This window comes from Sinocyclocheilus anshuiensis, unplaced genomic scaffold (genome assembly GCF_001515605.1).
Source record: "Sinocyclocheilus anshuiensis isolate Anshui unplaced genomic scaffold, SAMN03320099.WGS_v1.1 scaffold874, whole genome shotgun sequence".
Lineage (NCBI taxonomy): Eukaryota > Metazoa > Chordata > Actinopteri > Cypriniformes > Cyprinidae > Sinocyclocheilus > Sinocyclocheilus anshuiensis.
In genome coordinates, this window is record NW_015538065.1 from 1491858 (window position 1) to 1508396 (window position 16539).

Here is a 16539-nt window from a genome sequence, read left to right on the forward strand (position 1 = left end):
GGAAAGCTCTAAAGAACAGAATTTTATTGAAGTTGAATGTTTTTGTAACAATATAACAATCTTTACTGTTACTTTTGATTATTTAAGTGTGTTTTTGCTAAATAAAAGTTTTAATTTATTTAAAAAAATCTTACTGACACCAGACTTTTGAACTCTAGTGTAGCTATTTACAAAATATTAGTTTTGATAATGTCTGTTTCCTTTGGGTTAAGAGTGTTAAGAACAGGCCTTTCCCTTAATTATGCTGTTTGGAGAATCACTGTCATTGTGGTCTGTGTGTGAAATGTTAAGGACTGTGTTTGCTGGGTGGTTTGAACCCCTCATTAATACTGGTCATTTTGTATTTATCTCAATAGTTGCTTTGAAAGCTAGCAGGCGAGGGAAAAAGCAGAACAAACTGCAGGCTATTATCCATTCTGCAGTTCTGCTGACAAAGTCAGACCTGTGTAACCGTGTCCAAATTGATATGCAACGTGTAATTGCTTTATTGTGTTTGTGCTGTAGAGAATAATTGTGTTTGTCTTCTCATTCAGCTCATAACAAAATGAAACAGGCTCTACATGCCAATGTTTGTGACCCCTGATCTAGAGGAAGATCAGAAGAAGCTCTTTCCAATATTTCTGGTGCTTTTCATTTTAAAAAACTACACTGATACTTAGTGAAGACTAATGTGATATTCATGGCTATCAGGAAAGGTTAGACAAAGGTTTTAAAGGAATAGTTCACCCAAAAGATTGACATTCTCTGATTAACCATGGTCAAGTTTCAATCACTGCTGATGTCCACACTCACATTTTTCACAATCTCCATTGCCTGGTTGACAAAGTGGCCCAGTTAATTCTTTCCAGAGACATGGCACGTCTTTAAAGAGATTGTGTTTTGTTTAATTAAGCTGCTATTGCTCTGGATCAGCATTGCTGTGTTTCCCTTCTGTTATGATCAGTGATGATGAGCCTTGTCTCCTCCTCTGGCAGAGATTGTTTGATTCAACCCAGAATGTAAATTTCAAGGCTTGTATTTATTGAGGCCGCTCACATTTCCTGTACCTTCTGCGAAACCCTCTGGAGCGACTGAGTGGTTTTGATTGCATCCATTTATAAAACTGTTAGTTCTGACTCTGAAATAATATGACTGATCTTTGCACCATACCTAACTACATCCATTTTGTACTGAAAATGTGTGTGTGTGTGTATAAACGGCAAATTATCAGGTGTTTTATTATTTATTAACATTTGCAGAAAATAAAAAATTCATAACTTTTAAGTGATCTTAAAACAATATTAACATAAACCCATTACAATATGTGACCCTGGACCACAAAACCAGTCATAGGTAGCACGGGTATATTTGTAGCAATAGCCAACAACAATACATTGTATGGGTAAAAATTACCGATTTTTCTTTTATGCCAAAAATCATTAAGATATTAAGTAAAGATCATGTTCCATGAAGATATTTTGTAAATTTCCTACCGTAAATATATTAAAACTTCATTTTTTGACTAGTAATATGCATTGCTAAGGACTTCATTTGGACAACTTTTAGGGCTGTCAAAATGGCTGAAAAACTAAACTCGAATTTTGTACTTAAATATTATCTAAATTCGAATTATATTCGAATTTAAAATGCATAATTTCAGTTAGGGTGAAGAAAAGCTTTTGGCTTCTCTCCTGAGGCAACAAGAGGGCTCATCGAGCAAAATATTACTAATGCACGTTTATTAAAAGCATAAGATAGCATGACTATCTGTGAAAAAAAGTGCATAATGTTTAAAATAATGTTTATAAACCAATTATAATTAATTAAGTTGCTTAAACAACTATAAACAAAACAGAATCATGTATGTATGCATAGTTTAATACAAAGGGCGGAAAGCCAGTCACACAGAGTACATTTTTCATTTAAAAACATGAGTTGCAGTGGGATGGGGGGGGAAAACCCGCCATAAAGTCTCGAGATATGTTTTTTTTTTTCTTTCAAAGTTAAACTTGCATTAATTTTACATGGCTTTCTAAACATGCGGCTTTTTTGTGCGAGATGCGAGTGCAAGGGTGATAGATGTCCTTCTAGAAAATTCGCGAAATATGCGTTCTGTGTGAACAGCTTGGTTTCAGTTTTGATGTAAACAAGATCTTCTCCGCATTGATGTTTTCTTTTTCTGCAATATTTTTAATGAACAACGCAGCAGCGCCGCATCTAGTGGCTTCAACTGGATAGGCTAACAAAAACATTATAATGCAATGACACCTACATCGTCATCGCATCTCGTGCGCCGCTGATAAGGCTGTCTGACACACACCTAAAATGTGGATTTTCATTTTAAATTCGACGATCGAATGCTCTGACACACACCTAAAATGTGGATTTTCATTTTAAATTCGACGAATATTCGAAATTCAACATTTTTTTGACAGCCCTAACAACTTTAAAGGCGATTTTTTTCAATATTCAGATTCCAGATTTTCAAATAGTTGTATCTCTGCTAAATATTGTCCTATCCTAACAAACCATACATCAATGGAAAGCTGATTTATTCAGCTTTCGGAATGGACACTTATTAAAGCAATAAGCCCCGTGAAGCCGTGGTTTACAGTGAATTTATAACAGCTAAGGGGTGTTGTTAGTCAATATTTAGATTTTTTTTGCACCCTCAGATTCCAGATTTTCAAATAGTTGTATCTCTGCTAAATATTGTCCTATCCTAACAAACCATACATCAATGGAAAGCTTATTTCTGTCATGACAACTCTCAGAGGGATTGGCATGGTAATGTACATGACAATGTTAATGTATTTGGTCTTGGCCGAATAGATCTGCTACACTGCTGCTGCTGTGGCAGAGCAAGTACCGAGACTTGCTACCGCCAATACATCAACAACATGCTGCTGTAAGCATGTAAGAAATACTGCTGCTGCACATATAACACATATGAATCACCCCATAGCAGATCTATACAGGTGGAGCTGGGGAAGGTGGAGGGTTTCTGAAGTGCGCTGCAACTGCTACAGCAAACAAAAGCCAGGTATTTGAATACTGAGCAGTAAGCTCATTGACTACCGATACAGGAGAGAACCAATCAGCTGCAATGTGACAATGATGTCGCCAGGTCAGATTGAGCTAGCCCTATCAAACTGCGCCATCTAGAGTTTCATGCCAGAACTCTGTATTTATTTAGCTTTCAGATGATGTATAAATCTCAATTTCAAAAAAATTGACTCTTATGACTGGTTTTGTGGTCCAGGGTCACAAATGTGCCTCTGTCAGAGTTCGGTCAGCTCTCTGTCAGTTAATTTTTTCCCATTCATTGATTTTGTGCATTCATTTTCGCAATTAATACAATAAGTGTGATCGTATACTGTTACTCTAGTGCAAGGTTGTGAAAAAAAGACATTAGCATAGCGACCTCAGGAGGTGAAAATTGATGCAGTGCTAATAATTTCACAGAAATTGACATCTTATTTTTCCCAGCTCTCTCTCTATGTAAATAACTATGTGTGTGTTAGGGTTTACTAAAAGTAGTGCTAGAATTGTTTAGGGAGGAAGTAAGTGGTCTCTTATTCTTCCTCTCCAGTCCTCTGTCGCTTCAATTCTCGTTTAATGATGTACTCTTTGATGGTTATGTTTTTTGTGGGACAAAAGGCAATGGAACAGAAATCAGTCCAAATCAATGCCAGTCGTCACGGATAGCTGTGGCAGGTTACTAACGAGGGCTCGTTAACTGTGGCATGTGCTGTTTCACCCACACGCAGCGTCAATTCTGATCAAACGTTTGGGATTACAGAATCCGCCCTGCAGCGACCGAAAATGACAAAGAAAATGAAGGAATGACAAGTTGTGGGTCAAGGACGAAACTGTAACTTCATAAAGAACTCCTAAAGATGAAGAGGATGAGGTTAAAGAAGTCAGACGAGACATGCTCAGTAATAATCTGTCATCTTGTGTCTGGTTGTAGTGATATTATTTACAGGTATTTTTGAAGCATTATGAAACGCACACGCAGCGTCAATTCTGATCAAACGTTGTTTGGGATTACAGAATCCGCCCTGCAGCGGCCGAAAATGACAAAGAAAATGAAGGAATGACAAGTTGTGGGTCAAGGACGAAACTAACTTCATAAAGAACTCCTAAAGATGAAGAGGATGAGGTTAAAGAAGTCAGACGAGACATGCTCAGTAATAATCTGTCATCTTGTGTCTGGTTGTAGTGATATTATTTACAGGTATTTTTGAAGCATTATGAAACGCAGCAGTTTCCGAGCAAAGCTCTTCTAGGTATTCGTAGCGTAATGTTCTGACTGCTGCCATTGGCTGAAGAGCAGCTTGAATGTCTGCAGGGGTTGATCATTATCTCTGACTTATGATTGGCCGTTCCCTCCAGGGGAGGTGCTTAGTATTCAGGTCATTTACTTCCTCCATCTCAACTCAAGTCATTTTGGTGTAGTTTCTCATTATACACTTTTAAACTATGTTGCCCTCCTGTTGAGACAGAACGACGGATCTGTACTTAAGGAAATGGTTCACCCAAAAATAGAAGTTCTGACTTCATTTTCTCACCCTCATGTCATTCCGAACCCATTTGACATTATTCTGTGAAACACAAGTGGAGATCATTTAATAAATACCCGGTCGAGTAGACTGAATTCAATGGCAGTATATGGTGATGACTTACTTTAACGCTTAATAAAGTACCTAAAGGTGCAGTGACACTTACCGCTGTTCAGTGAATTTTCAGACACGAAATCAAATCATTTCAATAGGAATTCTTACAATTGGGAATACGAATGGACTTACTTTGCCTTAAATGTGTGGTCACATTAGCAAAATTTAGACATAAAAGGTCTGTTGTCGATAATGTAGTGATGTATAAAGCACAGCACACATAAGTTACTTTGAAAACAAGCAGCTTTCAAACAAGCAAAACTTATTGGAATGATTGGATTTTGTCTGCAAAATTTTTTTCGCGCATTAATTAATGTGACCACACTGTAAGAATGTGAGCAAAAAATTAATGTGACTTGCTGATCATTTTCCAAGTGTTCCATTGAATTTAGTGAAACCCACCCCCACCCCCCGATAATTTATCAGTTTTACAGTAAAATAGTACCATCGTATTTAAACATTGTATGATCTAAGTGTTCACATGAGAACTTGCATTGTTTTATTCCATCCCAAAGCACAGAGATGATTTATAAACATAGGATTTTTCTAGTATTTTTCAGTGTTCTGAAAACTTGAATTTAGGTAAAAGACTGTTTTAATACGTTGTATTGTCCCCTTATCATTGCAGAGTCATCACAAAATAATAAAGATTCATGCTGATATACCAAAACCTCTTGTATAGGGATTTTCCAGACTTTTGAATGGCATGTACTCATATGCCTCCTTTTTTTTATCTAGCAGTAGATGTCGTCTTTCACTTCAAATTGTTTAGCTCTTCATTTGTTAGATTATCTATTGTGAATGGGTCTTTTGTGTTGTGAGTTTGAAAGAAAGCCAGTCTTACTGTCAAGTCTGATGTTGCAATCTCTTGTTTTTCCCAAAACAATAGATTTCATTGGGGAAAGTTTTAAGATTTTGCAATATATTCCCGTTTTCTTCTTTTCTTTTCCCTTCAGCATTGCCAGCAGTAGCCGAGACAACCCCGTCCACATATGGGACGCGTTTTACGGGGACCTCCGAGCATCTTTTCGACCCTACAACCACCTGGATGAGCTGACAGCGGCCCATTCGCTGTGTTTCTCTCCTGACGGCTCTCAGCTCTACTGCGGCTTTGACAAAATCGTCAGGGTCTTCCACACCGACCGTCCTGGGAGAGACTGCGAGCAGAGGCCCACCATGGGTGAGGGTCCCTCTTGTAGAAGAATAACCGCTACATCAATCACTCTCACTCTTCAAACGCTTCTTAATTGGGGTCATTAAGACGGCTGGCATGGGTGTGGAATGCCTGTAATCCTATTTCATTTCTTTTTGTTTGTTTGGGTGGATTTGTTCCAAACACATTCATGGCGGGAAACACATATTTGGCTTGATTAAGCTAACACGGCATGCATGCCTCTGGTCTAGACAGTAGCTGTGGATATAATTATCTTAGCATGTTTGTAGTGACTGACTCCTTCATAGTGTTTCAACACTGCTATTGTAATTAATTAATGGTCTGGATTTGACATAAAAGATCTTTGTTCAGACTGATGAAGGGTTGAAAGATGCCGCCTACTATTTATATTATATTATATATATATTTTTTGTTAGTTTTTTAAAATTGGATGGTTGCAAATGAAAAGAGACTTTTTTTTTCATAAAACATCTGGCTTGATTAGATAAAAACCTTCAAATTATGTAACATTTTATTTACAAAAAAAGACTTTTGTAAAATTGATAATGTAGTTCCATGTTTACATACTAAGTTGTCATGGAGCAGCTGATATACATAATCTACCTGTCAAAAGTTTGGGGTCAGATTTTATTTATTTTTTTTTAAGAAATGAATACTGTACTGTACTTTACTCAATTGATCAAAAGTGACAGTAAAGACATTTATAATGTTACAAATGATTGATGATAAATGCTGTTCTTTTGAACTTTCTATTCATCAAAAAATCTCTGAAGGATCATGTGACACTGAAGATTAGTAATAGATGCTGAAAATTCAGCTTTGCCATAACAGGAATACACTACATTAAAATATATTCAAATAGAAAACAGTCATTTTAAATTGTAATAATATTTTATATTATTCATGTTTTTACTTTTTTTTTTTTTTTTTATCAAATAAATGCAGGCTTGGTGAATATAAAAGGCTTCTTTCAAAAACATCAACTCCAAACTTTTGAACAGTAGTGATTGCACATCAGACGAATTCTATTTGAATTGTTCTATATTAATTCTATATAAATAATTCTATATTAATTAGTTGTGAGCTTTGACTAAGTAAAGTCAGCTTTTCCTTGTCTGGAAAAAAATCTTCCTTGTCTGGACACTTCGTTTTGTAGTTTCTCATTATTCAATGATTTTTCTTGGTTTTCTAATATGAAACCAAACTGATTACAAGTAACTGTTGTTCCTGTTTTTCTTCCCGCTCATTTCATACCTTTTTTAAGTCAAGAAACAGGGTCAGACTGGCATCATCTCCTGTATTGCCTTCAGTTCGTGCCAGTCCATGTACGCCTGTGGGTCTTACTCCCGTTCGGCTCCTGTGAGAACGGTTCTCTGCTGGCTCTGCTGCCCACTCGACACCGCGGAGGCCTTACACACCTGCTGTTCTCACCCAATGGCTATCACCTGTACACGGGCGGCCGCAAGGTCAGTGGGCTCATATGTGCTGTACTTCTGTCCCTCACAGGTATATATGGCCAAATTCAGTATGACAGATACATCCACCAATCAGAAGTGCTGTTATTTGGTTGCATGTTTTGAATTGTCCAGCTAATGTTATGTGTCACTGCTTTCAGGATTCAGAGATCCTGTGCTGGGACCTTAGAGATCCGGGACAAGTTCTGTTCTCCATGCACAGGAACGTCAATACAAACCAGCGTATCTACTTTGACCTGGACCAGTAAGATAAAGATATACCAGTTTACTTATTAGATCCATTTATGCTTTGCTGATGTTGATATTTGTGTGTCTGAAATAGATCTGGGCGATATCTACTGAGTGGGGACACAGATGGTGTGGTGTCAGTGTGGGACACCCTCACAGCGCCACCTGATGGGAACGAGGAGCCACTACAACCTCTGCTGCAGTTTCAGGCGCACACTGATTGTACTAATGGCATCAGGTATAATTAACAGAATTTAAATAACATATATAAAATGTATGAAATTAAAAACTTAGTGATATATAAAATGTAAAGTTCATAAACTCTTTAAAAATCATAGCTTTTATGGATAATCACTTCACCTTTTTATTGTGGCTCTGTAATTCATTTTCCTAATTTTAGGAGTACTGAAAGGTTAAGTTTGCAGCAGAATTTCTCTATTTTGGGTTTGTCCCTTACCCCTTACCCAGCCTTTAGTCTTCTCTGAAGTACATTTATTAAAATTAGAGATATTATAATTTGTACTTTTTACTAAGAACTTAAAAAGCATATTTTCAATTCATGTGGTATTTATGCACTACCGTTGAAAAAAAGGTCAGTAAGGTTTTTAAACATTTTTGAAAGAAGTCTCTTACGCTCACAGAGGCTGCATTAATTTTGCGAAATATTATTACAGTTTAAAAATAACTGTTTTCCATTACTCCAAGATCCTTTAGAAATTGTAATATGCTTATCTGAAGCTCAAAAAATTATTATTATTACTGTTGAAAACAGTAGTGCTGCTTAATATTTTGTTATTTTTTTTAAGAATAGAAAGTTACAAATGAAGAGCATTTGTTTGAAATCTTTTTTTGTAGCAATGTAAACGTCTTTTCGGACACTTGCGATCAATTTGACAGCATCGCATCTTTAACACAACTGTGAAAACGTAAGCATCTGCTAAATAATTAAATGCAATTGAGTAAATATTGCTAATTTTACCTATCCCCTTTTTTCTTACTCCCTCATCTCTACAGCGTGCACCCTTTCATGCCATTGGTGGCTTCGTCCAGTGGTCAGCGTAAGTTCTGTTGGCCGTCTGACAGCGAGGACTCTGAGTCTGATTCAGTTGAGGGGAATGTGATGTCATCAAACGGCGTTCGACAGGACAACGCTCTGGTGCTGTGGTGGGCCGGCCCATTGGGCTCAACCAATGAGAGAGGCCAGGAGGAGGAGCCAGCAGTTATTGAGAGCTTGATCTTTCGATTGTAAAACTGCACTCCTGACGACCCATAATCTACTGCCAAACCTATAATGATTGTTTAGTTGAAGAGTGGTAAGATTGTAATTCTGCATCAGTTTTAATTGTAGAATAGTCCCTTTTTAAAATCCTCCAGGCTTTTTGTTCTTTGCATGTTGCTGGGTTTGTAAACCTCAATCAATGAATGTGTAAAAGTCAAGACCGAAATCCTCCAAAATCCATTGAATTTAAACCGGTTCTGACAGCAAATTATGATTCAGATCACCTGGGACACTGATCTGAAATATGAATAATTCATTCATAGATTTCATTTTGTTTGGACGGGTACCTAAATTGATGTTTACGTTGTTTACCAGCAGTGCTTTCAGGATGCCCTGTCGTCGCTGGAGTGTGATGCCTCTCAGGTTTCCGATGCAGCAGTGCAGCCTTTCTGATTTGCATTGGGTTTGTTTTCCTTTCACCATGTAAAGCCGGTTTTCAGGAAACACATTGAGCCTTGTCTGGGACTTACTTTAAGGACTGTCAGTGAACGCAGAAGAGTTATTTCAGGAGCAGGTTTAATCCCTGTATGTGATGATTTTGACTATGGGAAGGCCGTGTGTGATGGACTGAGACAGTTCATCTTATGTTAAATGTGCCATAGAGCTACAGTGGGCAGCTGTGAATATATTTTTGTAAGCCAGTAATCTGCTTCATTGTGTGTGAATGTGGTTGTTTTCCTGCCTCTCAGTGGGCCTCGTTGCTTTAGCTGAGGCTGTGCATTCCCTTTTATAATAACCTGTGTTTGTTTGTTTGTGTATGTGTTGGAGAGAGAGAGCCTTTGCATATTCTAATGTTAGCTGTCATCTTGACACAATGGTGTGCGTTTTTACAAATGTACGCTTTTTACAGCTTTACCTTGTGTGTGTGTTTGTGCCTGTAATTTACTCTTTAAAGCAGTGGGTTTGAATGTTTCAGGCTTGCCAAACATGCTGTAGTCAGAGTGCTGAATATCTTATTACATTCACTGCTGAAAGCATCAGTTGTTTGTACAAATGCGTAATACAAACCTTTTTTGTACAGTTTCTCTGGATTGTAAGCCAAATCATTCAGGTCTGCTTGTGGTTTCTTCTACTCAGAGGAACCATTTGCAACAGGTAGATCACTGTGGCTGAAAAGATTAATAAACATGTTTACATAAAAAATGTCACAGTGTTTCTGACATTTATTGGTTTTTAAAGGAAGTAGTAATCACTATTACTATTGCTCAGGCTTAGGTGTGTAACTTCCTGTATTTGTGCTGTGTACATTCATGATATCGTGCAGATTTTCAAAGTAGTCATGGGCCTGATTCACAGAAGTCTTCTTAAAGGGGTCATAGGATGCCCATTTTCCACAAATTGATATGATTCTTTAGAGTCTTTATGAAAAGTCTGTAACATAGTTTGGTTAAAATTTCTCAATGGTAGTGTAAAAAACACCTTTTTTACCCTGTACTTGTAAAAGTGCATGTCACATCCGATGACCCCTTTAAGAAAAAATGTGAGAAAGTTCTTAACATAAATTCTAAGAAATTTGTAAGGATGTTCCTAAGTGCATTTTTTTTTTCAAGCTTTTTGCAAGTATTTTCTTGAGAGCAACATATTTTTTCACAGCATTGTATTACAAATTCAGTACAAATCTTAATGAAGTTAATTTTCTTTATTTTTTCAATGTTTGTGTGAAGAACATTTTTAAAAATTGAAAGATTAAAAAGTTTTTTAAATCTAATATATACATATATACTGTATATATGTCTAAGAAAAAGTCTGACTTGGTGGATGTTCTGTTGGACAAATCTTTGAAACATACCAGATGTTTCTGGTATGGCCATTGATAAGTTATTTACAGCTGAAATGAATTTGTTTAATAATGGATGGATTTTGCAGCATTGACAGTTTTTTTAACTGAACTGAACTGAATCAACACTAAACTGACTTGCGCTCAATAATGACACTGTTGTCTGCTTTACAGCAGAATTTGTTTAATTTTTAAAGAAGTTTGTCATTGTTGTTTTGCTGTTTATTACTGTGAAGCTGCTTTGAAACTGTATTGTATTAAGCATAAATGTGACTTGACTTGTACGTGGGTGCAAATGACAGGCAGTTGTTGAGTGTAATAAGGTTCTTTGCTGTTTGTGTGGGCGAAAAGAGAGAATGATGAGGTCTTGGCAAAGTTTGTTCTTCAAAGGAATGAACAGCATTTTTTTGATAAATTCAGCTTCACATGATGGGCATTCATCCAGGCATAAATACCAGATATGCAGTGATTCATGAGGATGCCTGGTTGTTAGAGGTGAGGATAACTGGTTTGGTGTAAAGGGAGAATGAAAGTGGTCTAAGTACTGAGCCCTGTGGCACTCCAGTGGGCATTTGCCGTAGGGACAGCTAGCATCATGGCAGCAACTTTTGCATGGGCATGCAACAGTTATATTGTTTTTAGAAAATGTAAAAATTTAATTATATTTTAATTTATTATTATTGAAAATAATGTTTCTTTTAATGTACGTTTTAGCTTTTCGATTTATTTTTTATTTAATTTATTGTTCCAGAATATTTCTGTTACATCTCGTATGTTTTGGATTCAGCTTCCATTTTGGGCATTATATTCCATTTTGGGCTCTTCATATTGCACAAAATGTGACCCACAAATGAGCATGAACCCTGAAGCAAAACATCTCAAATGACTAGCGCAGTGGGAGGCTGCTCATAAAACACTTCCACACAATCAAACACACATACACACACACACTGGCAGGCATCTTGTCTCAAATCTCTTGGATCAAATCATTCTTGAATGCTAAGCAGCACAGTCTGTTGTTTTGTTGTCCATGTTGCTAAGCGACCATCAGCAAGTCAAAGGCTGAAAGAAAAAAACAAATCCCGAAAGAGAACGAGACGTGGTAGAGGGCAGGAAATTGCAAGTTTTTAAGAGCCAATCTCTGGTGCTTCTGTGTGGACCAAGGGTGCAGTGTTTGTGAAGACGAAATGTGGGACACAAGGTCTCTCGAGAAGATGGTGAACAGGACAACTCTAAGCACACAGAGAGTGCTCCACACACACATTCTGGGTGAGTGAAGCCTTAATACTACACAAACATATGGTCTCTTCAAGCCTTCATTAGAATGTACCAGGTCACATCTAGGTTCTCCTCCAGTAGTATAATCTATAGTATCAGTAGTACAATTTTTTCCGAAGGACAGCACAGAACATTCTCTGCCTTGGACAACCATAGCAAAACACAGAGCAATCAGCGCCATCAACCTCCCCACGTCCAGCCTAATGACTCTGGCATTTACTACCGCAGTGTCTGCTACTGGACTTTTGTCTAATAAATATCGAAAGAGATGTCAAAAATTATACTTGAGTTCATGCACAAGAAGAAAGATTATGTATTTGAGAGAAACAAAAAATATATACTCACCCAAGGAAAGTCTACTTGCTTAGAAGTTGCTCTTTCAGAACTCGAAAAGATATTTCGCTCAAAGTCTTAAACTTCCCTCAACTTGCATGACTTTGTTGTTCAAAAGCAAAAAAGCACTTGACCCCACTGATTTTGTGTGGATGAAAAAAAAAAAGTTTTCATAGATGTGTTCTTTAATATTCCACAGAAGAAAGGTTTGGAACGACATTACATTATTTTTATTCCTGGGTGAACTATCCCTATAAAGTTTTTGGTTATGTTTCATTAATGTATTAATTATGTCTGATGCTTCTCCTGAAATTACTTAAAATAAATAAAAAGTTGCCACAAATATGACAGTTGGCATTACGTGTATATAACTATAAATGAATGTGGACAAAAATCCTTACATACTTTAGTCTTGGAAGAATTTGATGAGAAATATTTCGAAAGATCTTGTTACATTGCTGCCTTTGGTATCTTGGCAAATCTGAGCACAGTTTGAAAGTTTTGTTTTCTGAAACTCTAGAAGGAGACATGTGGGTCTTTTTCCACAGGAGGGACATGTGGAAAGACTTAAACCAAAGTTTTCATTTGCTCTCCATTAAATCTTGTCAGTGTCCAGGATAAACGAGTGAGATATTAGAGATAACATTTATGGTTTTTCTTTCCTATGTGCATCTGATGCATAAGATCTTTCATCTATAACATATATTATTTAACAGCCATATATATTTTTTAAGATTACGATCAGTTGCCACCTGTTTCAACCATTGATTTTCATGCTTGAGCCATGTCTTCTTTCAGAACTAGGAGAACAGTTATGTCCATGGTCATCTCCCAATGCTAGAACAGATGACCACCTAAAATTGGCCACAAACCCGGTCAATTTACGGCCTGCGATTGGACGGGAGCAGCCTGACGCCCCCACCATGGAGGAATTTAACCAGTTGGCAGAGAAGGAGAAACGCGCTGCCCTTAGACTCCAAGAGGAGGTGAATATTTGTAATCCTCAAGTGAACCATGTCAAAAAAGTAATTAATACAGATATTAGACTCTAACACTCTGTCTCCTGGAATTCAAAAAGTCATATTTCAGTCTCCAGGGGAGCAGTCCAGAGAGATTTTATTAGGACTTGATTAAAACTTTCTGATAAAAAAAGAGTCAGCTTCTAATTCAACTTCTTTTCCCCTGTCTTAGCAGCAGCAGCATAATCCTCAACTTCCCTCCTCGTTGCATCCGACTGTCAGATTTAATGAATGATCCGGTTGCTACTCCAACGCCAGTAGCAGTCAAAGCTTTGCCATTGTGTCAGAGAAATGAGAAGAGCTTTTGTAATAGGGTGTAATTGCTTGTGTAATTGCTCTCCAGGGAAAGCAAGCAGCAGCCAAACTCAGAGATGACTCTTCTCTTCAAAAGCCCAGTACAGTTGCCCTGCCAACACTGATCATCCATCCTTTTCTTTCTCTCCCTCCCTAACGCCCGCTGTCTCCTTGAGTTCTCTCTACCTCTCCATCTCCCACTTTCCGGTTTCATCCCAATATCTTCATCATCTGTTCATCTCTCCCTTTTTCAATTCATCCTTCTCTGTCCTCCCCATTCGCTTTTATCCCTCTTCCTCTGTTTTCTTGCTGTTCTGCTCTGTCTTTATTTATTCTCCATCACTTCTTCCCCAGAGTCTGCAGGCCAGTTTTCAAGAGGCCCTGCGAGCAAGGGACAGGCTGGAGGCTGAAATGAGGCGAGAACTCCAGGTCGAGCTGCAGGCCCAGTTCAGAGCTCATTGTGAAGACCTGAGGGCTCAGATGGAGGAAGAGAAGGTCCAGGCCGTAGGGGAGGCCTGCAGGAAGCTGCAAGGACAGCTGCACAAAGAAGCAGAGGAGACCAGAGACAAAATAATACACACTGTACGAGAAGAGACACAGGTGTGTGCGTCTGTGGTCTTGTTTGTCGTTATCATTATTATTGAACGTTTGCTTCCCACAATAGTTAAATCAGATAAACCTACATTGGGATGACCTACCTTAAGGCCAGATTCATAAAGGCATACTATAGTGGCAAAGAAAGCCAACTGTGTTGTCGCTTCACGTCTCCTGTGTCTGGGACAAATAGTTGTGCTTGAACACATTGCAAAGACTACAGCCAACAACGAACTGGCACTTACGATTTGTGCCTTCATGAGGAAATAACTGCCTATAGCAGCAGGTGGCAGTAGTCTATATTTGTCATTTAAAAAGGGAACAGAATACAAAAGACAACCAGCACAATGCTGAAAAGGGACGGAGTTCCATAAGGTCTATCCACATTTTTCTTACGCCCCATGACACTTTGCGCAAATTATGGCAGTAACTTCCATTTAAACTAAACAATCGGCAAAAGGTTCCCTCTATGAACACAATAATAAGCATGATCGAAAACTGGGTACAATGAGGTGACATTATTTTACTCGCCCTTTAACCATCGATCATTAAAAGGACATTTAAAAGTGTAAAAGCATTAACAAATTACTTTCAACATACCATGAATAACTCCCAAAGATCCTCCTTCTATCCGCAGCAATATAAACCTGGAAAGACATGAGGATTTGGGGAGAAAAATGAAATATTCGTAGTGCATTCCAGGGAATTATTCATGGTTTATATCATAAATTAAGTTTGGAGAGCAGACCACAAATTTATAGTGTGTGTTGTCTTTTTTTCTTTTACTTACAATGGAATACAAAGGAAACATGAAAATAATCAAGAGGAAAATAATGCAGCAGGCTGAAAATAGCTATTATAGATATCGTTGTTACCCTATATCATGTCACATTTATATACCAAATGTAAAGTTATTATCCTAACTTCCCAAAAAATAGAAAATTTATAAAAATGTACAGCCAATTCGGTCAAAATGCCGGATAAGGATTAGTGCATACTAATGATTTGAAATGATTTGTTGCAGTCTTTTTGAGTGGAAGTTCCCCAAACCGGAAGTGCCTCCCATAATTTAAAACGCAGTAGCCTAATCAACCTATCAGAGTGATCTCTCTCTCTCCAGCTGTCCAACCATGATTCACCATGTTCAGTCAGCCTAAAAACACTAGCAACCACTCAGAACCCTGGCATGATTGAGTTGCACATCATGGGCCACTTTTTCAGACAATGTAAAAATGTATGATAGGCCTAATGTATAATTATAGAATACAGAAATAATTTTTACAAGGTACAAGTCAATTTATTTAGCAATAATGACTGGCCGCTGATATTGTATGGTAATGTGGCTACCATACGAATAAATAAATAGGCGGATGTTCTTCAACAATCTGTTTCACAACACAATGAACACTGTAACAGTAATGTATCAATATTAAAATTAAATTTGGCTGTGGTAAGATGGTGCCAGTTGCTTTTAAATAAAACGAGAGAGCGACGATGGTATCCTTTATTTTCAGTGGGAAATTGGCGGAAAGCGGCAAAAACACCCAAAATCTTGCTGCTTTCGCAAGAATGTACGTCGAACTGATCATTAATCAAAGAACATTTCACTAAGCTAATATCGTAGGGCTGAAAATTGAGGAGGCAATCCTTTTTCATTTCGTTGAGTTTTCAGAATTGTATGCCCCCTCAAAAATCACATACAGACATTTATGGAAAATCAGAGCATGCATGACTTAGGTTGCCAGGTAAAACCAGTGTACAATATTAACTAAATTATGTGTGACATGGTAAACTATACTAGTCACACACCATACACAATAAAGAAGCATATTTTATTTAATTCCCGGGTCAATATCACCATAGAGTGCCTTTCAACCCTCACAATACTCAAAAATGTTGGTTTTAATTAATTTCCCATTCACTTTATATCATGTCATAAACAGTACACACTCAAGTACTAGGGCTGGGCAAAAAAATTATAATCGATTTTTCGATTAATCGTTTTTTAAAATGACTGTCGATTCGATATCGATTCTCAAAAGCCACGAATCGATCTTTTCCGGGATTTATTTCAGCACACATTTAAAACAAGATCTGATTAACGTGAATCTTATCACGTTAGTCATTAGTCTTCTCCACTAAATGTCACCCTTATTCACCTTGCGCAATGTTACAACAGAAAGCCTGTCATTCATTCAGAGCTTATCATGGCCATACGCGATTCGCAATGTTCAGGTGAAATGCTATAGTAATACTATAAATCTGCGAAAGCATCTGATATCACGCATAAGGCGCCATGATTTCCGCAATGAATGAATGGCGCGGCGCACTGTTTTGTTTACTACACACATACTAAAGCGCGGGTGACGCTCGCGGTGTTTTCAGCTTCTGCCGTCTCACTATATGATGATATGAACACGAATGTCATCT

The 16539-nt window shown here is 37.6% G+C and overlaps 1 protein-coding gene and 1 pseudogene across 1 annotated transcript in view; both read left to right on the forward strand.

Annotated features, from left to right (window-relative positions):
• The window catches only part of LOC107683562 (telomerase Cajal body protein 1-like), a 15181-nt pseudogene extending 5257 nt beyond the window's left edge, over positions 1 to 9924 (forward strand).
• Positions 9925 to 10950: 1026 nt separating this feature from the next.
• LOC107683581 (cingulin-like protein 1) overlaps positions 10951 to 16539 on the forward strand; it is a 10936-nt gene continuing 5347 nt past the window's right edge. Inside the window, exons 1-4 of the mRNA XM_016479655.1 lie at positions 10951 to 10966; positions 11756 to 11860; positions 13001 to 13188; positions 13870 to 14115. Of these exons, the coding sequence (XP_016335141.1) occupies positions 10951 to 10966; positions 11756 to 11860; positions 13001 to 13188; positions 13870 to 14115 (555 nt within the window). The remainder of the gene's footprint in view (positions 10967 to 11755; positions 11861 to 13000; positions 13189 to 13869; positions 14116 to 16539) is intronic.